The 25,324-nt window shown below is 40.0% G+C and overlaps 2 protein-coding genes across 2 annotated transcripts in view; both read left to right on the top strand.

The window, feature by feature from the left end:
• Positions 1-7,236: 7,236 nt before the first annotated feature.
• Positions 7,237-25,324, top strand: part of LOC121377500 (trafficking protein particle complex subunit 9-like) — a 58,448-nt gene continuing 40,360 nt past the window's right edge. Inside the window, exons 1-6 of the mRNA XM_041505512.1 lie at positions 7,237-7,266; positions 7,945-8,851; positions 9,349-9,494; positions 10,930-11,055; positions 13,904-14,013; positions 16,773-16,841. Coding sequence (XP_041361446.1) covers positions 8,007-8,851; positions 9,349-9,494; positions 10,930-11,055; positions 13,904-14,013; positions 16,773-16,841 — 1,296 coding nt within the window. The 5' untranslated portion in view covers positions 7,237-7,266; positions 7,945-8,006. The remainder of the gene's footprint in view (positions 7,267-7,944; positions 8,852-9,348; positions 9,495-10,929; positions 11,056-13,903; positions 14,014-16,772; positions 16,842-25,324) is intronic.
• Positions 18,843-25,009, top strand: LOC121377501 (serine-rich adhesin for platelets-like). The gene is made up of 2 exons (XM_041505513.1): positions 18,843-19,381; positions 22,464-25,009. Exons 1-2 carry the CDS (start codon positions 18,920-18,922, stop codon positions 24,486-24,488), a joined length of 2,487 nt encoding a protein of 828 aa, XP_041361447.1. The 5' UTR covers positions 18,843-18,919; the 3' UTR covers positions 24,489-25,009.

Here is a 25,324-nt window from a genome sequence, read left to right as displayed (position 1 = left end):
CGCATTAAGCATTTTTTGTCAGTTTCCAACATTGATTTAACGGAGATTTTAACTCCTTCATATTTTGTAATGTCACCTTGGTGTATCAAACCATCCAAAATTGGGTAAGACCTTGTGCATCTGAAGAAACATCGCACAGATGCAGTTATGTATAAGCAACATTTTATGGAAATCCAATACAGGAAACTTGATTACATTCCTGTTTACACAGACGGATCATGGGATGGGAATTCTGTGACTTCTGCTATTGGGTTTTTTTCCCCCATCAAACAATAATTTCCATGAGATTGCCTGATTCGGCATCCATATTTACTGCAGAAACATGGACAATCATTAAGGCCTTGGAAGAAATTAAGGATTCATATGGTCTCACTACACAGATGTCATCTGCCATTGAAACCCATGTTAAATTGCCCAACTTCAAATGAAGATTGCCAATAGAACGGGTTCTCGTTGGCACTGACAACATACGCCATTGCGATCATACATTATATAAGCATTTATTTTCATTCCAAAATTGAGAACATTTCTGTCTCAGTTGTTTGCTATATGACTGCATCGGGCTGTAGTACCGGTCCGAACAGGTGGTTCATTAACCGATTCACCCCGGCTGTCTCTTGCGCTATACATCCATCATCCCAAAAGGTCAATGCACAATATTACAAAATTGCATGGGCAAAATACAGTCAGAAGGATTACCATTAAACATACATATTGTTTTAATTCTTCACCATTTCCTAGACGTGAATATGTGAACCATAACTTGTGTCACAATTAGGAACTATAGTGGACCGTCATCAATGAATCTCACCCGAACATGATCTGTGTAGTGAGACCTATATGCATCCAAATATATTATTTTTACAGACTCACTTTCGTGTCTCCAGGCATTACAATACATGAAGCTGGATCATCTCTTGGCTGGGATGTTGATACGAAAGTGTGTCTTTGTATTCATTGCCAATAAAGATGTTATATTTTGTTGGGTACCGAGCCACGTTGGCATTTAGGGCAATGAAAAAGGCAGATTCTACTGTCAAATCTGCTTTGAATCTGCCCCATGCCAGTGTTGGTGTTCCCTACAGTGGTTTTAAATATCACATTAACCAATATACTCTTTCAACTTTGCAAGATGATTGGAATGGCGCGGTTGGGAACAAGCTTCATTCTGTCAAGCCAGTCCTGGGAGAGTGGCAGTCTTCCTACAGACGGTGCAGGAAAAATGATGTTGTGTTGAGCCGTGCTCGCATCGGCCACACACATCTTGACACATTCGTTTATATTAAAGAAGAACCCTCCTCCTCAGTGTAAACACTGTCAGTGTACACTGACTATGCGCCACATTTGGGTTAAAGGGACATTCCCGAGTTTTCTGCATTGTAAGATGTTTCCGACTAATAAAATATTTCTACGATTAAACTTACATATTAAATATATTTTCTTGTTTAGAATATCAGTGTCTGTATATTCAATGTGTTTCTGGTCGTCTTAATATTTGTAAGAAGCCCAAACAGGATCTTGTCTTCAAATAATTTCGTACGTACGAAAAAACTATATTTTAGGAAATAAGATGAAATTTAACCTAATACAAATATTAGAACGATCAGAAACTCGTTTAATATACAGCCACTAATATTTTGCGCAGAAAAATATATTTGATATGTAATTACAATCGTTAACAAGTCTCTGTTAGTCGATGACATCTTCAAAATTGCAGCAAACTCAGGAATGTCCCTTTAAGTGTAATCATCTGAAGCTGACAAGAATCGATATATTTGGCAACAGAAATATTTTGGAATCATTTAAATTCCACCCAGAATTAATTTTGAAGTTTCTAAAACATTTTGATTTCTATACAAAGTTTTAAAATATACTTGAGTTTTGTATTCTACAAACTTATAAAATATAGGCCTACTTACCCTGATATTTGTATTGTATTCTATTATACATTACCCACAGCTCTTTACACTATCGTTACTTTTGTGCTGGGGTGTCGTTAAAGTTACATTCTCTGGTTACCATAGTATAACACCATGTACAAATGTGAAATACAAGCTCAAATGCACTTTTTAAAAAGTCGTGTGTGTTCGCTATGAACGGATATCGTCAAACGTATACGCTTGATTCGTCGCCTGTGCCGCCATAGCTTGGCAAAGCACAAACGACAGCCTGTTGTCAGTTTCATTTAACACGTGCGTTTGCCGATTTCAAATTGTAGGGTTCGTCTTAAAACATTAAAAGAAAAATTTTGCGCTGTACGTAGAACGTTCGCTTGAGGATACGGTACTAGAGTCTCGTTAAAACCGGTTTGATCTTGACAGCGTATTATCGACAATCGTACCTTCCTATTTCAGAATTAATATTTTATAAAGTGTTAGTAGAACTTTCAAAGTTTAGTTTGTATACTAGTAACACATTATTCATGTATATATTTTTTAAAGTTACATTCTCTGGTTACCATATTATAACATCATGTACAAATGTGAAATACAAGCTCAAATGCACTTTTAAAAAAGTCGTGTGTGTTCGCTATGAACGGATATCGTCAAACGTATACGCTTGATTCGTCGCCTGTGCGGCCATAGCTCGGCAAAGCACAACCGACAGCCTGTTGTCGGTTTCAGTTAACACGTGCATTTGCCGATTTCAAATTGTAGGGTTCGTCTCAAAAAATTAAAAGAGAAATCTTGCGCTGTACGAAGAACGTTCGGTTGAGGATACGGTACTAGTCTTTAGTTAAAACCGGTTGGATCTTGACAACGTACTGATGCATTCAATTTTAGCTAACTAAGGTAAGTCAAATAGTGTTCCAGAAGCAAAGACATGCAGGAAAACCGATAACCAACTATCCAGATAGCCTGAAGACAAACCAAGTAAGCCTACTAAGATACTATCTTTAGGGGGCGGAAATCAAAATTCTTCAAACTAAGTACCTAGATTAGTACATACATGTATATAGTTGACACCTGAGAGCGTTAGTTTCATTTCATTGTTGTATGCATTGTTAACAAACTTAAGTATGCCAAGCACTAGGCTTTTTAAACCAATACCTACACTATAAGGGTTTAACCCTTCAAATTAGATAGCTAGGCTAGTTTAACCATGGGCGGATCCAGGAAATATTTTTAGGGGGGGGGACCAAAAAAGAAGGGCACATTGACTCGTCAAAAGGGCACCTTACTACAAGTTTTGATATTTACAATTAATATGAATTCCTACAGTTCTACGTCATAATATACTAGCAATAATGAAGTAAATTGGCGTCACTCGCGTTAGAACCTCAATGGGGCCCCATTGAGACTCAATAACACAGACACATATCTGCAAGCTTGCGCATGTACACGAAAATCTTGATTTCATTTATCTACAATATAATTATTGTTTACTTAAAAAAAAAAAAATTCTACAAACAAAAAGGGCACTTGGACATTTTGAGGGCACTTGAACCATTTTTTGGGGGGACGCGTCCCCCTGGTCCCCCCCCCCCCTTGGATCCGCCCATGTTAACTCCCCCTCCGTCATTGTATTCAATGCTATACAAAGACGGAGGGGGATGGGTGGTCATGAATGACCGTTGAACTCACTAGAATAGGGACTTAAGACAATAGGTACAACCTTAACACAAAACTAGGATTCACACACAGACTACACGCTCACTGCATCAGTACACAGGGTGCATTGACTAATGATAACCATGGGCGTACATAGGATTTTGAAAAGGGGGGTTCCAAAATAGATTGCAGAGATATTGGGCATATATTTCTATGTTGAGTTTTGAAAAGGGGGTTCCAAAATAGATTGCAGAGATATTGGCATATATTTCTATGTTGAGTAAATATAATAATGTCAGATATCAATGTCAGATATATTAAATTATAAAAAAAGCGATTTCAGGGGGGGTTCGGTCGAACCCCCTCCCCCCCCCATGTACGCCCATGATAACAATGCACTCGCCCCCATTTAATGGCCTAGCACGTACTCTAATAAGGAACAAAAGAATACCGGTTCCGAGTACACAATTGCAATGCACCCGGGGGAAGCTGAACAAAAGAATATCGGCTTCCCCCACCCAAACCCCCAATACTTGCTGCTGGTATTAACTTGGTACTTGGTGACACTGAAGAGGAGGACACAGAGGACCACGCCAACAACAACACATGGACCAACCCGGAACAGCTGCCTTACCTACCAGTGCCAACTAGCCTACACAATTGCACGAGTCTCCCCTGGGTTGTCATGCCACGAACTGAAGCGGTCAGGCCCTCTATAAGGGCCCTATGGGCAACCTAGGGAGACAGCACAGCATCGTAGAGGTCTAAAATTAACGAGCTACTCTCGATTCACTAATATCAAAACCTATATTAGCTCTGCCATTTACCTTTCGACCGACCGTTCAAAATTGCGCCAAATTTCCTCAATCAAAATTGCGCACCCTTTTCTCTTTGGCATTAATTGCTCCATTCAAATTCCATAGTACCACCACCACCCCCACCCACCTGCTACCGATTTGATCGGGCTGCCGGTGCTCCCTTGCACCTGCCAGTGCAGGCGGTCCCTCCTCTCCCCCCCCCCCCCCCCCACACACATTTCCTGTCATAGACGGATGAGCCGGCCAAGGCCGGCTCTTGTGCCCACGACAGGCGTGCGCTACAACAGCTTGTTCTGAATGTGCACGCAATACCCTATGACCTGACCTGACCTGACAATGTATTATCGACAGTCGTACCTTCCTATTTCAGAATTGATATTTTTTAAAGTGTTAGTAGAACTTTCAAAGTTTAGTTTGTATACTAGTAACACATTAATCATGTATATATTTTTTTTAAATAAATATACTAAAGTAGGCAATGAACGTTTTCACTTCTTAATTTTACGTGTTAAAATCGACAAATTCAAATAAATATTATTTCGTTTGGAAAGGGTAAAGTTATGGGGGGTTGTTTAACGACATCAAAGATAAAGCATATTGATTTAATAATCATCCGACCCCATACAACTGTAAATAAAATGTGTTGAGTGCGTCGTTAAATAAAACATATCCTAACCTTCCTTCCATCTGCTGTTGGATGTCTAACATTTGGTAATTTTGACATATAATCTTAGAGAGGAATCGGGGGAATCAGGGGGAGGGTATTGGAGGTCGAAACCCTTACTTGCCCAAGCTTTAAAAAAAAAAATGAAATGTATTTTTTTGGGGGGAGCATGGCCCCATATAAACTTCGCTCAACACAGTCTATAACCCCAACCCCGCTGAAATCCCTGCACACGCGCCTTGGAAACCCGCTACATTTTTTTTTAGCAAGGGATCGTTTATATGTACCATCCCACAGACAGGATATCACATACCATGGTCTTTTATATACCCGCCGATGGGGAACGATCCTAGACTGACCGCGCATTTCCAAAAAACACCTTTTTAGGTCTAAGTAATGAATAAAAATAACATATAGTCTTGAAAAATGTTACGTAAATCGAACACAGTACCCTCTTTCTCTACCCCTAGAGCGTAACGTAATTAGTAACACCCCCTTACATGTAACGCGTATGCCAACAAATTTCAAGGCAAATCCCCCACCCACCGACCCCTGGAAAGGCGTTGTACCATACCTCTATGGATATAAATATGTTTTGGAGATATGAGACGACCCCTCAATCAAGACAGTTAAATTTGTTCTAAAATTACGAAATCTCACGTGATCTCCCGTCAAAAGTGTCCCACTTTCAAAATACTGGCTTTGTTTTTGACCTGGATAAGCCAGCGTAGTGAAACCAATGCGGAGTGCGGCGTCATATATGCATCAAACGTAATAGGATGTTCTGTTCTATATACTTAAATAATAAAAAATATTCCGGATACTGCCGCTTCAGTCTTTCATTAGGGGCGAGACGTAGCCCAGTGGTACAGCGCTCGCTTGATTCGCGGTCGGTTTGGGATCGATCCCCGTCAGTGGGCCCATTGCGCTATTTCTCGCTCCAGCCAGTGCACCATGACTGGTACATCAAAGACCGTGGTATGTGCTATCCTGTCTATGGGATGATGCATATAAAAGATCCCTTGCTGCTAATCGAAAAGAGTAGCCCATGAAGTGGCGACAGCGGGTTTCCTCTCTCAATATCTGTGTGGTCCTTAACCATATGTCTAACGCCATATAACTGTAAAGAAAATGTGTTGAGTGCGTCGTTAAATAAAACATTTCCTTTCTTCCATTATGTAATTACCGGCCTCGGTGGCGTCCGGTCAACAGGCTGGTAGGTACTGGGTTCGGATCCCAGTCGAGGCATGGGATTTTTAATCCAGATACCGACTCCAAACCCTGAGTGAGTGTTCCGCAAGGCTCAATGGGTAGGTGTAAACCACTTGCACCGACCAGTGATCCATAACTGGTTCAACAAAGGCCATGGTTTGTGCTATCCTGCCTGTGGGAAGCGCAAATAAAAGATCCCTTGCTGCTAATCAGAAAGAGTAGCCCATGAAGTGGCGACAGCGGGTTTCCACTCAAAATCTATGTGGTCCTTGACCATATGTCTGACGCCATATAACCGTAAATAAAATGTGTTGAGTGCGTCGTTAAATAAAACATTTCTTTCTTTCTTTCCATTATGTAATTTGCCTTAAAATCTTTTTTATGATAAAACACTGGAAAATTTTGTGTTGGAAAGTTTTGCTGTGAACTATATCAATCTAATTAAAATTAGCTCCACTAATCAGATGTAATAGTGGAGCTAATTTTAATTAGATTGTGAACTATATAGGCCTACCACTAAACGTTTCATTCACCGAAACACTGCTGAGGCATGCTGCAGTTTTTCACGCATGTGCGGTAAACTTTTCTACATAGCGCCTAGTTTAGTGTTCATTTAAAGCGTAGAAATATTAATAAAAAAGGGTAGCTATTTGGATAACAACTGTCTGTTTATAAAATATTGATCATATGCTTCAGAACCGAATGTTTATGCTCACCAAAACTGGTTTACCCATGATATACATAGCCTAAATAAATAATTAGATAAATAAATAAATAAATAAATAAATAAATTTTATTTATTTATTTATTTTAAAATCTGCAACTGCATACAGAGGCCGAGGAAAGATTTTTTTAAATTATTTTTTTATTATTTTTTTTTAACACAAGGTCCGAGGTTCGAAACGAATATGTACGGAAATATCCGAATGATAATCGCGTTTGACACCCATGATCTCGCGTGATAATGTGAGATAAATTTCCAACATGGCTGCAAATATGAAAGTAATCAAAAAGTGCAAAGGTATTTTGATTAATAATAGTATTTTCTTTTGCTTTTATGTGATGTTCTGTATTTTAGGTACACAACACCTATGCATTCAATAATTATAGTGTTTTAATAATGGTGCACAAGATATGTCATTGCAGAAAAAACTTTAAAATACTTCCATCCTAGGCCAACTGGATCCAAGACCTGTACTAAATAAAGATAGGAATTATAGAAGGACTTTCATTTGGCACTGCCAGTTGTGCTAATATATTAAGCAAAAGTTTTATCTAAGATTACATACATCATACATGTCAGACATTCCAAATGTTTGACATCCAATACTCAATAGCAAGTACTCTACCAATCAAGAGCTAAAGTCGGAACCAAATTGTTAACAACTACGATAAATTACTCTCCTACCTTTAATTACCGTTACATTTTCCCAGAATTTTGTCCAGACACAAGTTGTGAAAAAACCATTACAGTCGTACTGATTTTACGAAACTCGCTCGGGCAATACAAAAATTCTGACGCTCGTTTCATAAAATCAGTACGACACAACAAGCTCATGTAATAATCTCTATGTATCAGTTGACATTTTGTTGGAAAATAAAGTTCTGTGTTTTTCAAAATTTTCTTCTTACCCAAAAGTAGCCCCAACAACTGTGTACCATTGAAGTTAATTTATATTCCTCCTCATCTCTTTTTCAGTCGTTTAGCAACTTGTTCATGTTATTAAATTGACGACGTGCTGTTGAACCAATCTGAGCAGGATGAGTCTGGTCGACTACAGCCAGACTGCGGAGGATCACCAGACTCTGCTGGTTCTTGTTCGTCACACCGGTTCCAGCCTTGCACCGCAGAGCTTCAACAACGCCTGGGACCACATCCGCCGTGTCAGCTCCGTGCACGTCCCGGGACAGAAGCGTGATGTCTACGTACGTTACAAACGCGGCTACCCGATCGAGAATAATGAGTGGGGCGACTTCCAGGCCCACCGCAAAGTCCTCGGGTTGATATCCATCGGCAAGTGCTCGTCACACGAGGAGTTCGAGAAGCTGTTTGAGTCGTACAAGGGCGTGAAGAAGGAGTACTCCAGTACGATATACAATTCGAGGCTCCTCGTGTTTGGCATGAACAAAGACGGATCGCCCTTGGAGGAGGAGCCGGCACAGGAAAAACTAGACAACGGAGAAGAAGTTAAAGATGGAGGCGAAAAACACGGTGATAATCGTAACGATTCGAAGATTGTGGGGTCTGGACTGACGGATCAGATGAATGAAAACATGAAGAGCGTGGCGGACAAATCCAAACAAGGTAAAGCAGCGGCTTCCACGACTGCCGAGGTTGTCAAATCGGGTCAGCAGCATCCCACGGCAACGAAGCGTAGCCATAGTAACAGTCTTACAAAGGAGAGTACGGGTGCGGAGGTCGTGTTCTACCCAGATTTAGAACATGCGGAGGATCTCGAGGAACGGCTGAAAGAATTTGTGACGTCGCTGTTTTTCGTTCTCGAGGGAAAACGGCTCGACAGGTCCTTTGAGAGAACTGAACGCCTGCAGTTGTTGTGTGCCCCGCATGAAAAGAAAGTCTATGTAGGCATAGATACAGATTCAAAGTAAGTAACAGGCTTTGAAAATTTTGTGTAAACCATTTGTAGTTTACCCAAATACTAATTACCACAAACTTTCATTGGGCTGATATTTCAATTTTTTTTAAAACTTTATCTTATATTGTGAATCATTAAAGAACAATTTCTTAGATGCTTGGTAAAATCACTTTCAAAATCACTTTCACATTGACAATACACATGAATTTAAAGCTAGTTTATATATATACTTATAACACGCAAATTGAGTCATGGTTTGTGTGAAATATTTTGCCCAGAATAAATGCAAAATTAGACTTGCATAAGTGACAGGTATGCAAATGAAACAATCATTGTTATAATTGTCAGTGGTGTGCTATAGATTGACCTTTAAAAAAAAATTCTCATATTATCTGTCAGTGCTTTTTTATTGTTGCTGATGCTTAAAGACCCTCTTTTGTTTTATGAAGATCTTTTTTTTTTATAGCTGATGTTTAAAAATTCTTTTTTGTTTTGTGTACTGGTAGATCTGTTAAGAAGAAATGTATGGGGCGGTTACGGAAACATCTTGGAGACTTGTGTTTACAGGCTGGAATGCCAGGGGAAGCTATTCTGCACTACCAAACAGGCCTCGATGTGTTGCGCAATTTGAATGACTTTCTGTGGATGGCAGGTCAGTTTGTCAACCAGGGGTGGTTCTAAGGTAACCCCTGCAATTGTCCATGGCAACCAGCAAATGCCGTAGATTTTTAAAATTCTCCACAGCACTTTTTTACCGTGGAGTTTTTTTTGCCATGAACATTTTCTTAATTGCAGGGTTTGTAAGGAGGGGACATGTCGATTCAGTCCTCCCACTACCACCCTGACGAGCTCCTCTGTGGTAACGTTTTAGCTTATCCAGACAAATGAATATATAATTGTTTTCGTTATAGATCATAGCAGTATGTATGTTATGTGGATGTGACCATTGTTGGTGTTAATTTGTGTGAGAATGTAGCAAGTGCAGGATTTGTTACGAGGGGATCTCACTAATTTGGGCACAACCAGGTTTTTTACTGTTCTGAGAACAGTGAGGTCTTTTTAGTGCAGGAGCAGCATGTAGCTCAAGCGGTAGCGTGTCCGCCTGTGAATCGGTCGGTCATCGGATCGATCCTTCTCAGTAAACCCATTTGCAGTTTCGGCTATCTTCCATTTCAACCAGTGGTCCACAACCGGTTCATCAAAGGCCGTGGTATGTGCTCTCCTGTCTCTTGGAAAGTGCATATAAAAGACCCCTTGCTGCTTATCGGAAAGAGTAGCCTATGTGGTGGCAGCGGGCTTCCTCTAAAAAGAAATATGTCAGAATGACCATATGTTTGACGTCCAATAGCCGATGATAAGATAAAAATTAATGTGCTCTAGAGGCGTCGTTAAATATAAAAAAAAACTTTTTAGTGCAGTGACAGTAACTGCTGCTGAAGAGTTTTTGATATTCAGAAATTATATGTTTCAAATTATTTTAATCTAATGGTAATTAAAGCATAACATTTCAGTGGTTTTGAGGTAAAATATTCTGAGATCAGGATCTTTGTCAGGCCTAGCTCTGGGTGAGTAGAACATTTTGCTGAAATACCTATCAAACTTCATAAACGGCAAAAATCCAGTTGAGGGCTAGCTCTGGCACTCGCCAAATTCACCAACTGCGAATTTTAGAAACAGTTGGCAGATTTTATTTTAATTTGGCGATTAATTTTCATATAATAGATGTTATTTTATTGCAAAATAACTGGGGTTTTGCAATTTTTGAAGTTTAAAATGTTGATTTGGTGAACATTTTCTGATCATCCAGAGTTAACCCTGCAGTTATTTTTTCTAAAAAAATATCACTTACTTGCCAATTGTTGTTAAAATTCGCAACTGGCAAATTTAGCGAGTGCCCTGTATTTTATTTTTATTCTTGGCACAGCATTTATTGTAGTTATTTTGATGCAGTTAAAAGCCTTGACGGAGGGTGTCAATATAAAGGGAACAAAAGCTGAAATAAAAAGGAGAATTACATCTGTACATGTGTGTATGTTGTTTGTAATTCCAGAAGTGAAAGTGTGTTGACTGTTGTGACTCATTTTCAGGATGCTATGAGGGTTTGAGTGCGGCCTCGGTGATACTCAAATATCCCCGGTCTCAAGCAGCGACACTGAAAAGAAACCTGTCCTTCAATGTGGTGAAAGGTTCGGCAATCAACATACACACGAAATGTGAGTGGTGATGGTTAACCCCTTGTATCCCGTACTTCTCCATCACACTGACTGTTGACAGTTAAACTGTATCATCCTGTACACATCCATAACACTAAATAAAGAGTGGTAAAAGTTAACCCCTTATATCCCGTACTTCTCCATCACACTGACTGTTGACAGTTAACCCCTTATATCCCGTACTTCTCTGTCACATTAACTGTTGACAGTTAACCCCTTATATCCCGTACTTCTCTGTCACATTAACTGTTGACAGTTAACCCCTTATATCCCATACTTCTCCATCACACTGACTGTTGACAGTTAACCCCTTATATCCCGTACTTCTCCATCACATTGACTGTTGACAGTTAACCCCTTATATCCCGTACTTCTCCATCACATTGACTGTTGACAGTTAAACCGTATCATCCTGTACACATCCATAACACTAAATAAAGAGTGGTAATAGTTAACCCCTTATATCCTGTACTTCTCCATCACACTGACTTGACAGTTAACCCCTTATATCCCATACTTCTCCATCACATTGACTGTTGACAGTTAACCCCTTATATCCCGTACTTCTCTGTCACATTGACTGTTTCGGCAATCAACATACACACGAAATGTGAGTGGTAGTGGTTAACCCCTTATATCCCGTACTTCTCTGTCACATTGACTGTTGACAGTTAACCCCTTATATCCCGTACTTCTCTGTCACATTGACTGTTCGGCAATCAACATACACCTGAAATGTGAGTGGTAATGGTTAACCCCTTGTATCCCGTACTACTCCATCACACTGACTGTTGACAGTTAACCCCTTGTATCCCGTACTTCTCCATCACACTGACTGTTGACAGTTAACCCCTTATATCCCGTACTTTTCCATCACATTGACTGTTGACAGTTAACCTCTTATATCCCGTACTTCTCCATCACATTGACTGTTGACAGTTAACCCCTATATCCCGTACTTCTCTATCATATTTACTGTTGACAGTTAACCCCTTGTATCCCGTACTACTCCATCACACTGACTGTTGACAGTTAACCCCTTGTATCCCGTACTTCTCCATCACACTGACTGTTGACAGTTAACCCCTTGTATCCCGTACTTCTCCATCACATTGACTGTTGACAGTTAACCCCTATATCCCGTACTTCTCTATCATATTTACTGTTGACAGTTAACCCCTTATATCCCATACTTCTCCATCGCATTGACTGTTGACAGTTAACCCCTTATGATCCTGTACACATCCATAACACTAAATAAAGAGTGGTAAAAGTTAACCCCTTGTATCCCGTACTTTTCCATCACATTGACTGTTGACAGTTAACCCCTTATATCCCATACTCCTCCATCACATTGACTGTTGACAGTAATAATTAACCCTTAGCAAACCAAATAAATGCGAGTGGTAAAAGTTAACCCCTTATATCCCATACTCCTCCATCACAATGTTAATTGTTGACAGTAATAACCCTTAAAATCATGTACACATCATCACACTTAATGTGAATAGCAATAGTTAACCCTTTATATCCCATACACTTCCATCACATATTAAGTGTAAGCAATAATAGTAAACCCTTTATATCCTGTACACATCCATGACACTAAATGTGAATGGTAAACTTTGTTAACTCTTTACATTTTGCAATCCACCATTACACATTAAGTGTGAGCGGTACTAGTTAACCATTTACATCTTAAATGTTGATGACTGGATATGCCTACTTGTGACATGTTAATAGATACATAACTGAATAATTTGTTATCTGGTTGTTGTGTTTTAAAAACAAAATCTTGTTATTAGTATTAATTGGTTAAAAAAAAATTGCTAACAATACTGGATGAATTATGTAACAAAGTTTTTGAGGCCTGGAATGGTTGATAAGTTTTCATCAGTGTTGCGTTTCAGTAAATGCCAATACTGTACTTTCTTGGTCATGGGCCTATACCGATGGATCTCTTCATAGTGGAGGGGGTGGGGGTGGAAGTTTGTTTTATAAGTTGGATGCAGTAAAATATAGTAGGATGTATAAAAATAAAGAGGGATGCAGAAAAATAAAGTGAGGTTGGCAAAACATGAAAAGGTGGTTGCAAAACACAAAACTTGGGGGGAGGGGGCAGCACTTCTCTACATAAGGACCAGATTGAGCACTGATCGGCTAGCCCGTATGTTAACTGTGATATTTGTTGGCGGGATGTGGCCTAGTGGTAATGCTTGATTGATGTGTGGTCAGTCTAGGCACGATTCCCATTGGTGGGCTTTTTCTCATTCTAGCCAGAGACGGGTATACCAACGGCCGTGGTATGTGCTATCCTGTGTTGAATGGTGCATATAAATCATCTCTTGCTACTAATTGAAAAATATAGCAGGTTCCCTCTCTAAGACTCTATGTCTAAATTATAAAATGTTTTGCATCCAATAGTTGATGATTAATAAATCAATGTGATCTAGTGGTGTCGTTAAACAAAACAAAAGACAATGAGTCAAAGAGAAAGCAACACTATTTTATACAGTAGTATGCAAAGTGTATTTAACACTACCTTAATATACTATAGTACCTATTGAATAGTATATATAATAATTATGTTTGGTATGTCCTACTTACTGAGTTAATTTTTTGCATGAAATAGATAACAAATATTTGTAAATATAAGGTTATAACCATAAACCTGTGTTATGTGCTATCCTGTCTGCATACAAAATATCTCTTGCTACTAATTGAAAAATATAGTTAGTTTCCCCTCTAATTAATAAATCATTGTGTTCTTATGGTGTCGTTAAACAAAACAAACTAAATGATATTTGTATTTTATGTGTGATCCCTATTATATATTTGTGTGTTTCAGCCAGCACGTATGTGAATGGTCTTGATGTTCCGGACAGAACAGGCACCGGTGTCCTGCATCCAGACGACATTATTGACAAATACGAGGAAGCAATAAAACATTATAGCAAGGTTAGCTCCCTTTAATTCCACTATATCAGTTAGCTCCCTTTAATTCCACTATATCAGTTAGCTCCCTTTAATTCCACTATATCAGTTAGCTTCCTTTAATTCCACTATATCAGTTAGCTTCCTTTAATTCCACTATATCAGTTAGCTCCCTTTAATCTTTAGACTACTGGATTAATTTTTGACAAAAACCGCGTTGAGTGGGTACAAGTTTATAATTTTTACTCACATATATTCACTTAAATAATTTATAAATACATAAAATAAAGTTCATATTTAAATCAGTAAGTATTATTTTTGTGGGTTTTTATACTTTTTATTATATCTTAGATATCTAGCCTGCAGTAGTCAGAAGGTTAATTCCACTATATCAGTTAGCTCCCTTTGATTCCAATGCAACAAAACTTCCTTTCTGATTGTCTTAGGATCAGTGGAACCTGCCTAAACGGATCATGTTTGTATCTCTACATTTGTCCTGTTTGAAGAGGGATACAATATATCTGTTGGAAATATACCTGTTGGAAAAAGTAAAAAATCAGACGAAGCATCTGAAATACTGGTATCAAAAAACAAGAACCTCTATTACACTACGGGGCGGGATGTAGCCCAGTGGTAAAGCACTCGCTTGATGCACGGTTGGTCTGAGATCGATCCCCGCCAGTGGGCCCATTTGGCTATTTCTTGTCACAGCCAGTGCACCATGACTGGTATATCAAAGGCTGTGGTATGCGCTATCATATCTGTGGTATGGGGCATATAAAAGATCCCTTGCTACTAATGGAAAAATATAGCGGGTTTCCTCTCTATGACTGTCAAAATGACCATATGTTTGACATACAACAGCTAATGATTAATAAATAAATGTACTCTATATATACTCTTCAAAAGAAGAAACGCAAAACCACATTGTCGTAACATTTGGAGAATTGATTTAATTATTGAATGGTGAGTCCGATAATTACCAAATGTTGCAGGATTGTTCACAATTCACTCTAGTCCATTGTGATAGGACACACCACCAAGGTCAAGGTTATCTGGAGTCAATACCGGGTGTGGCCTCCGCGTGTGTTGACAACTGCCTGGCACCGCCTGCCCATTGAAGCAACCAGAGTACGGATGACATCCCGGGGGATGGTGGCCCACTCGGCCTGCAAGGCTGCTGCCAGCTCGGGCAGGGTCTGGGGCTGTGGTTGTCGCTGTCGGAGGCGTCGGTCCAACTCGTCCCATAGATGCTCAATTGGGTTCAAATCCGGTGATATCGATGGCCAAGGAAGGACATTAATGTTGTTGTTCTGTAGGAAAGCCGTTGTGAGACGTGCTGTGTGAGGCCTGGCGTTGTCATGTTGGAACACTGCGTTGGCGTTGGCCATAACTGGAACGATGTGTGGCCGGAGGATCTGGTCAATGTAGCCCTGTGCATTCAGGTTGCCCTGCACGTGGACCAGGTCAGTTCTGCCAGTGTGTGAGATGGCTGCCCACACCATGACACTACCCCCGCCGAATCTGTCCACTTCCTGCACGCAGTTTGCTGCATAACGTTCACCACGACGCCTATACACGCGACATCTTCCATCATGACGTCGGAGCAGAAATCGGGACTGGTCACTGAACCACACCTGTCTCCATCGCAGTTGAGGCCATTGTCGATGAATCTGGCACCACTGCAGTCGGAGTCGACGGTGTTGTGGTGTTAAGATGACACCTCGAACTGGACGTCTGGCACGAATTCCTACCTCACGTAGGCGGTTCCGTACGGTCTGGTCGGATATCCTGCGCAAACCTGGTATTGCTGCGGCTGTGGAGGTGGCAGTAGTCAATCGTTCCCGAAGGTGGCGTACCCGGATGTAGCGGTCCTGCCCGGGGGTAGTGACCCGTGGTCAACCGGATCTAGGGAGGTCACGTGTTGATCCATGTTGCTGGTAACGGTCCCACAGTCTGGAGATGGTGCTTGGGGACACATGGAATGCCCTGGCAACGGCCGTTCTGGATTCGCCTGCGTCTAGTCGGCCGATGGCATTGTTTCTCTGCGGTTCACTGAGACGTGGCATGTCCTGGATTGTCAACTGTCGGCCAGATACAGAGGCCAGGCAAGCGAACACCCTGCACTTTTATACTGTCGGTGTTCATGTTGCACGTGCAGACAACGCACATGCAGTGGTGACATGGTTTGCACGTGGCTGCGTTTTTGCGAATATTCACATTTTGGAACTTTATTGTACAGTAGCTGCGTTTTATCGAATGTAACCGTGGGAATGTGTTTGGGACATGCAATGACCTTATATTCACAAAGCATGAACCGGTAGGAAACATAAAATCGGAGTTATAACCCATTTGTACCCTTTTGCGTTTCTTTTTTTGAAGAGTATATATTAGACTACAGACTTCCTGCCCGAATATAATTTAAGGGTACATAATAATAATAAAAACAGGCCGTAGGTGCCCCTACTAGGTGGTCAGGGGTTTCAAATCTTTTGAAATTGGACAGATTTTAAACAACATTTATCTTACTATAATCTTTTTAAAATATATCCGTTCATTTTTATGATTGTGCGGTAATCTGTACCCTGTGGCAAAACCCCTGCACTGATACATAATTTGTAATTTTACTTGACATCATTTTGGAAATATGAATCATTTGTTATTTTGTGAAATATCACATTACATGTATTTGTTATGAAAAACGAAATGTCACTAGTTCCTTGTGTTTAGATGATAATTTAAAATAAATTTTGTGATGGGTCTATTTGACATTTTGTTCACAGTTCAAGAATGCCGCCATGATAGAAATGGAAGCAAGTTTCAAGGCATGTCGAGTGCTCATAATGCAGAGAGTGAGTTATTTTGTCTTGATACTTAGAATGTGTTGGTAATATTCATAATGATACTCTAGCTCAAAGTAAAAATGAAGTATGTATGGGATATTAACAAGCTTCCATTTCGTATCATGTTTATGTCCTGAGTGAAATAATTTTCATTTGTCTTAAGCGTAAAGCAAGTGACAATAAAAATTATTTCACGAGGGACATAAACATAATACGAAATGGTAGTGAGTTTAATATCCTATTTATTACCCATAATCAGTCTTAATTCATATCACTCAACTCATTTTAATGGCATTCCTTTAAGGTTGTAGTGCGCCAATTGATGATGTCATGAAGTGTTACGTCCCACTTGGCTTTCTATTGTTAACAATATTGGTAATAAATATATATCTCTATACTGGATGATGTATCCAAATGGTTGCCAGCTTCTGTGTCTTAATTACATGTTTTCCTAAATCCATTACTATCAGGAACAGAACGTAGTCCAGTGGTAAAGCGCTCGTCTGGTGTGTGGTTGGCCATGGGTTTGATCCCTGTCGGTGGGCCCATTGGATTATTTCTCATTCCAGCCAGTACACTACGACTGGTATATCAAAGGCCGTGGTATGTGCTATCCTGTGGGATGGTGCATATAAAATATCCCTTGCTGCTGATCGTAAAAAAGTAGCCCATGAAGTGGCGACAGCGGGTTTCCTCTCTCAATATCTGTGTGGTCTTTAACCATATGTCCAACGCCATATAACCATAAATAAAATGTGTTGAGTGCATCGTTAAATAAAACATTTTCTTCCTTCCATTACTATCAGCCTTTAGTTTGATTCTTTTTGATTTCACTTGTAACATTAAGCTAACATGTTAATGACTGAAACAAAAACTACAAGAAGAATCCAGACACCACTGTATGAAACTTGCTGAATGTATTTTGGACAGTGGTGTTGGCATTCTTCCTGTAGTGTTTGTACTAGTTGGAAACATATCAAATTTAATGTTATAATGTAAAACTATAAGTCTGTACCATCAGATTTAAGAAATGATATACAATGATGTAACAACCTTGTCTGAAATAAAAAATTTAAAGTATATAATTATATATATAACAGCAGGGCCAGAGGACACTTACTTTCTGTCTGTCTGTCTTTCTTTGTCTCTGTTTTTCACTTTCTGTCTCTCTCTTTCTCCCTGTCTTTCTTGCTTAGTCTCTTTTTGTCTGTCTCTCTGTCCATCTCTCCCTGTCCATCTCTCTCCCCACTGTTTCTTTCTCACTCTCACTCTCTTTCACTCTGTCTTCCTCTCTCTCTCTCTCTCTCTCTCTCTCTCTCTCTCTCTCTCTCTCTCTCTCTCTCTCTCTCTCTCTCTCTCTCTCTCTCTCTCTCTCTCTCTCTCTCTCAGACTGTTACACACCCAGTAACCTCTCATTAAACAATGTGCTGGGCTAAACATTTTCACTGGGATGTTATGTTTAAAAAAATATTCCATAATTGTGGTCATCAAGCCACCAGCCCAGTCTGCAGTGATTCTGAGAAGAACCTGAGGCTACTACTGACAGCTCACTGACAAGTCAACAATAAAGTGTTGTGATATCACTTAAACCCTGCACTGGAGATTATCCTCCACCTCTAATTAATCAGGCTTGGCTAATCCCAGGATCAAACAGGCTGCAATCAGAAAAAACATGGCCGCTGTTTTGACTGCTGATCTGCAAGGGCAGGTAACTTCGACCACTGTTAGGCTAACACCAGGCTGGGCTTGATGCTGTGTGTTGTCTTAGCAAATGAAGGAGAAGATTATGCCACCTTGCAGCAGACCAGTAATAGCTGGGCTTGAGTGGTCTTTTATTTCTCTTGATTTCTAGCTTCTTGTCTGGGCTTTTTTTTCTTCTTTTAATTGCTTGTTCTCCCCCTTCCCAAATTGCCTGAAATATGACAGAGAAATCTCTGTATAACATAAGTTTGAGTAGGTTGTTAAGAGTGGGCTTATATCAGATAGCGGGTGACCACAGTTTATCCACTTTTCCGTGTGAACCACAACAGATAACATTTAAAATATTGCTTACCTCTGTATACCACTTCGCTAGCACCAGCACTGTCATGTCAGTTCGCCATCCGTACAGTCCCACTTCAAGTACACCGGGCTTTATTCCATGTACACCCATTCCTCAACAACTCTTGGATCCCATTCCTCAAAGAGTTCCTGATTTGATAGCTCAAAGAATGCCCGATTCGGTTCCTCAAAGAATTCCCGATTCAGTTCCTCAAAGACTTTTGGATCCTATTCCTCAAAGAGTTCCTGATTCGCTGCCGATGACAAAGACTGGATCGAGAAATGAGACGAAGTTGTCGTCACCAAGTTCGAACAGTTACGCTGACTTTTCTAAATATCTGTCTGCTGTTTCGCCGGTAAACCCACTGCCTCGCGGCAGTCCGCTACAGAGTCCCAGCAGTGCGTTCAGTTGCTATGGCAGCCCGATGGGTTATCTCAGTCGACTACAGAGTCACCCGATGTTCCACGATCTACAGGTTCTGCTGTCTCAAGAATGTCAACATCTACAGGTATGTTTTTTTCAGTCTTTTAATAGTCTGTTTTGTTTAACGACACCACTAGAGCACATTTATTTCTTAATCATCAGCTGTTGGGCTATATTAGCTAAGTGCTTATTTTTACACAAAATGGCTAAAACAAATTGGCTTTGGCTGATAAAATATTTCTTAAATTAACCACATTTTAAGGATTGTCAAGGGAATACTCTACATTTCTGAAAATTGGCTAAACCAAAATGTGTTCCAATGTAAGTCCTGATTGATATTTAAGAATTGTTCGTAATTTTTTTTTTTTATTGGTGTGATATTAAAAACACCAGGATGATCAAAAACACTTCAAATATATGGATATGGATAATTTAAACCATAAAATCTAAGTAAAGTATTATTTCAGTTATCAAAAATGGCTCTAATAATACAAAATATGCCTTAGTATTTAAAAACTAGGTCATGTCCCTTTAAACGTAATTGTTCTCCAGTTTAGATGATGGAATTTATGTACTTGTAAATATGCTGGAGTCATGGTTTGTTTTAAAGTACATGAAGAAAAAATATATTAAATATAAATAGATGTTAAATGAAAAATTAGCAAAATGTAGCCCTGGACCTCGTTTCACGAAGCGATCTTAGATCATAAGATAGTTATGCACTTAAGATGATCTTAGGGCTGAGATCGCTTTGTGGAACAGGGCCCTGATCTATCCTGGTTTATTGTAGAACTTTCACCTACAAACATCTTTAATCATACGCAGAAAAATATAGTCCACATTATGCAACGGCATACAAATGTAACAACTTACCTATAAATATAAAGTTGAAAATATTAATTTGTTTAAATATTTTTGAAACAATGATACAACGTTAAATGGCAAACAGAATTTTGAAACATGAGTTATGACATCAATCGTTGTAAAACATGGGTTATGACGTCACACGTATGTAGAAATCGTCTAGCCCTTGGGTCAGACAAATTTGTCTAACCCTCGGGTCAGACAGATTTATCTAGCCCTAGGGTCAGACAGATTTTTCTAGCACCATGCAAAAGCTGGATAACCCTGTCCAGCAGGCAAGAAAACTTAAGCATCCACGCATTCGTTCCACCGACAGATTGTTCAGGCACTTGTTTATTGTTTTAAATATGAATTTACCATTTCTGTATTTTTACTAATTAAAATGCAGTGAAAATATGTCATTTTATTGAATATCATGTTTATAGTTTCTGTTATCTCAGGGCTTCTAGTATTTTTTATAAAATCTACTACTAGTACTAGCCATGAGATAGTGAATTTTAAAATTTACTAACCACAATTAATAATCCACTAGCCCTAGTTAATATAATTTTACTAATAGTAATACTGTCATCTAAAGAGGAGATACAGCTTAAAAAAATACTAAAATTGGGGCATGAGGGTGGGGGCAGGATATTCATATTTACAAAATGTTCTTAAACAGCATTTGACAACTTTTTTTCACTAGCCGTCGGGCATGGCAATAGTAGTTATATACTAACCCAACATTGAATATCACTAGCCATGGGACTGGGGCTACCATATCTAGAATCCCTGTCTGATCTATATACATTTGTAGGGACAGTTAAACAAATTACCAAAAGCTCTAGGAGGGAGGGGGATTACACATTTCATTATGAAATGTTATGGGGGAGGGAGAGTGTTATTTGTCAAGAGTTAAGTAAAGTTTTTAAAGCATATGACTGAATTATTTGTATTTTTAAAATCCCACCCAAACCCCACTCAAACCCCCACCCACTCCCAAAAAACCAAAACAACCCCCAATTTTTTTTTTTCTCTCCAAAAAAAAAACATGTAGAAATATGACCACTTTGGTTTCCCAAGGACATATGCAGAATCAATTATCATCAATATATACCATCAATATATACCATCTAAAAAATTAATGTACATACCAGTTTAATTTATTAAAATCCAATGTGAACAGACAAAAATGATTTCTAATAAAAACCACCATTTTGACACTGGTACTCAAAGATTTGTTAGGCCTACTGTTGGCATAATGCACAAACAGTAACCAGTTTAGTACACCAAATAAGTTTCCATTGCTGATAATGTTAACATTTTGCAATAAAACTTACCAGTATCTAAAACTATATCGATCTACTCGTGCAGTAAAAATAAAAAGTACCTTGCATCTTATTTACATACATATACATGTACCTAAAAAAAAAAAAAAATGTTGTCATATAGCATTGAGGAGAATTAAATAATGTGTTTATTAGCAACCACCAATTTTGCAGAACTTGCCCTATACTGGTTTCAACCTCTTGTGTAGGTGCATAACAAATTTGTAATAATAGGATCTATCACCGTTGTGAGGTACAGACAAAGCAATTCCAACCTGAGTTTCTCTCCCCCCCCCCCCCCCCCCCCCCCCCCCCCCCCATGTCTACTTGGAGGAAGATTGGTGATTGAGGGGTATCTGTCACAGTCACAAGCTGTATCAGTCAGTGATCAGGCTCATTTATCCAAGGCTTCTAGAATATGGTAGCCTCACTCCTGTAGCTAGTGATATGCAGTGTTGGGCTAGTAAATAACTATTATAACTAGCCTGACGGCTAGTGGGGGAAAAAAAAAAAACCATGTCAAATACTGCATTTACATATTTTGTAAATATGAATATCCTGCCCCCTCTTTCCACCCATAATCTAAGGATTTTTAAGCTCTATCTCCCTCTTTAGGTGACATCTGTTTATTACTATTAGTAAAATTGTATTTATTTAAAGTAGGGCTAGTGAATCTTTAATCATTAATAGTACATTTTAAAATCATAGTGGATTTTAATAAAATTCTAGCCTTGATTTATTACCATTATGAGCAGCAGCAGCATTGTTCATCATCTTCATCATGATCATCAGAATCTGCAGCAGTAGCAGCAGCATCATCATTATCTATATCAATGACCACCTCAGTGCCATGCCTGAATTGGCGAGTGGCTGAGTACCAAGTGTTCCCTTATTTATTTTTCTCAATATGCATGTATTCATTCTTGATTAGATTTTCCTATGGGTGTATTGCACATTATTCTTATTCACTAATGATCTACGTTTGTTTGTTTGCAGGTTCCCGCCAGTCTGATCACAACCCACTGGAATGCGAGTTTCCCGTCCACCACCACGCCTGTCGGTAACACGGCCCACGAGGTGATCCGGCACCACATCGACCTGCAGGACTCCTTCCTCCGTCTCCATGCCAACCCGGCGTGCCGCGCCTCCAGTCTCCAGCTCGAGAACCTGTACTGCTGTGAGGTGGGGCGCATCGAGATGGGGCGCTACCAGGCTCTGTGCTCGGGCCAGGGGAGACAGTCAGTGAACATTTTCTACGACGAGGAGAGGGTCAGGCTAGCGTGTAGGACCCGAGACAAGATGGAGCAGATTTCGCCGTTAAGTGCGAGGTCTGTTACGAGTGTTGCTGGAGGAAGGTTGGCAATGGGGATGGATCTGTCAGAGTCACGAGGTGGACCTGTCAGTGATCAGGCTCATTTATCAGCAGCAGCAACATCTTCATCATCAGCAGCAGCAGTAGCATCATTCACATCTTCATCATCATTGGCCACCTCAACAACAACAGCTCCTGTTCAACTGACATCAGCAAAATCATCATCATCCTTGGCCACCTCCTCTACAGCACCAGTCCAGTTGACTTCTTCAACAACAGCAGCAGCAGCTTCAGCATCATCAACATCTTCACCATTCCCACCTGGAGCTCCTGTTCAACTGATATCAACCTCAACATCAGGCCCAGTTTTAGAATCACCTTCCATCTCTGATTTTGCTTCTGGAGATCAGTTTGTTGTCACCCACACAAAAATACCTTCATCTTTAAGCATCACCTCATCCTCGAGCATCAGCTCATTCTCCTCTCACCTGTCCGGCCATGCTGCAGCTGTTTCTAGTTCGGTCATCACGTCCACTTCAAGTCCATCAGCGAACAAGAACTCTTCCAGGATGTCCTTTAAGATTGAGGATTTTTTAGATGTCAGTGGATCCTCATCATCTCCAGATGCAGAAAGAGAGTCTGTTGAAGCTGATGATTCAGAGAGTCAGGGATCAGCTGAAGATACGAGTCCTGTACAAAATACTTCAACTTCCAGCACAGACGTGAAAATATCTTGTAATGGGATCAGTTCCATGTCTAACACTTCTGCTTCCAGTGATGGTATGAGCACACTCTGTAATGACATCAGTCCAACATCTTCAGCTTTCAGCATTGACAGAGAAACATCCCATGATGGCATCAGTCCTGTGTTGAACACTTCATCTTCCAGCGTTGGCATGAAAATACCCTGTAACAACATCAGCCCTACGATTTCAACTTTCAGCATTGCTATGAAAACACCCTCCGACAACATCAGTCCCGTACTGAATACCTCAGCTTCCAACATCGTTATGAAAACGTCGTGTAACGACACAAGTCCAGTCTCGGACTTCCTTTCGCCCGGAGACGACAGCCGAGGTCTGATGATGTTCACCCCGCCGATGATGCTGACCCCGCACGAGCAGACGCGACAGCAACGCCTGAACACGACACGGGTCCTCACCGACTGGTATGACACTCACGTGCGCTACCCCTACCCATCGGATCACGACGTCTCCGTCCTCTGTGACCTCACCGACATCAAACCGTCGCAGGTGCGCAAGTGGCTGGCCAACAAACGTGTGCGCTCGTTCAACACCCTGTCTATCACCGGCAACGACCATCCAATCAAATACAAGTACCAGAACAAAGAAGGAGCTGGAGTCACGATGATGCAGGCTCCGACGCGCAGACCGCAGTACAAGGTGTTGAATAACGACGCGAAGAGGATCCTAGCCGATTGGTTCGACGATCACGTGCTCAACCCTTACCCAACGGAGGAGGAGAAGGAGGAGTTGTCTCGCCGTGCTGAGATCTCCGTCAGTCAGGTCAAGTCGTGGTTTGCCAACAAGCGCAGTCGCACGAACAACACCCGTAGACAGATCCCGAATTACTTCATCAAGAAGTACCCCAACTGCACGCCCATGGTACAGATGGTGGTGGACCAGCGCCAACAGAGGAAACAGGCCAGTCAGTTCGATAAGATCAGAGTTTCGTTGTTTTCATCTTAGATTTGGTGGTGTGTCTCTTCGAACATTGGTGCTAGAAACAGTTAAATTATAGACCTCCGTTAAAAAATATTTGTTTATGAAGGAACATTCGTAATCTGTTTTGTGTGAAGCAGGAATATATATACAGAAAGAGACATGTTCAGGCAGTGACTTGTTTATCATTAATCATGTGGTCTAGACTAAGTGTACAAATTGAAAATAAATATTGGGTGGGGTTTTCCCTACAGGTTTGTTACATAAATAGAACACTGTTACACACCCAGAATATTGTTACAGTTGTAGAACATGGTTGCACTTGCAGAAGACTCAGAGAACATTGTTACCCTTGGAGAACATTGTTATGCTTGAGAAATACATGTATTATGGACTTTTGAAAACAATTGATTCCATTTTTTTCTTTTATATATTGGTGAGAACGAAAAACTTTTACAAGGATTATTATTACTGTTAATATGTTTTAGAATTTTTTCGTTTTCATTGACAAATGATTACACATTTTATAACCATCAGACAGAACCTTCTCTTAGCAGTTGTTTTAGTATTGTTTGTTAAATTATTGTTGTGTACAGTATTGTTAGTGTTTTGAAATTTTGTATATAATATATATTCATATTGTATGTATATAAATAAATACAATTTACATAAAAATATATCAAATTGCTTTAGTTGTTGAGTTGTTGGTTCGGTGTTATAAAGAGTTAGTTTGTCCAATAACACCACTAGAGTCAGTTTATCATCCATTAAAGGCTTTTGTGGGAGATATCGCTGGCACTGTGGTTTGCGATATTCTCTTACGATATTCTCCTAGGAGATATCGCTTCTTTTTGTTACGTCAC

Source organism: Gigantopelta aegis, chromosome 7 (assembly GCF_016097555.1).
Source record: "Gigantopelta aegis isolate Gae_Host chromosome 7, Gae_host_genome, whole genome shotgun sequence".
In the NCBI taxonomy this organism is placed as follows: Eukaryota; Metazoa; Mollusca; class Gastropoda; order Neomphalida; family Peltospiridae; genus Gigantopelta; species Gigantopelta aegis.
This window is presented reverse-complemented; position numbering and strand designations above follow the sequence as displayed.

Excerpts from the sequence above, each read along its gene's own strand:
- LOC121377501 (XM_041505513.1), top strand. The coding sequence starts at position 18,920 with ATGTCAGTTCGCCATCCGTACAGTCCCACTTCAAGTACACCGGGCTTT. Across the intron at positions 19,382-22,463 it reads AAGAATGTCAACATCTACAG|GTTCCCGCCAGTCTGATCAC; the intron begins GTATGTTTTTTT and ends GTTTGTTTGCAG.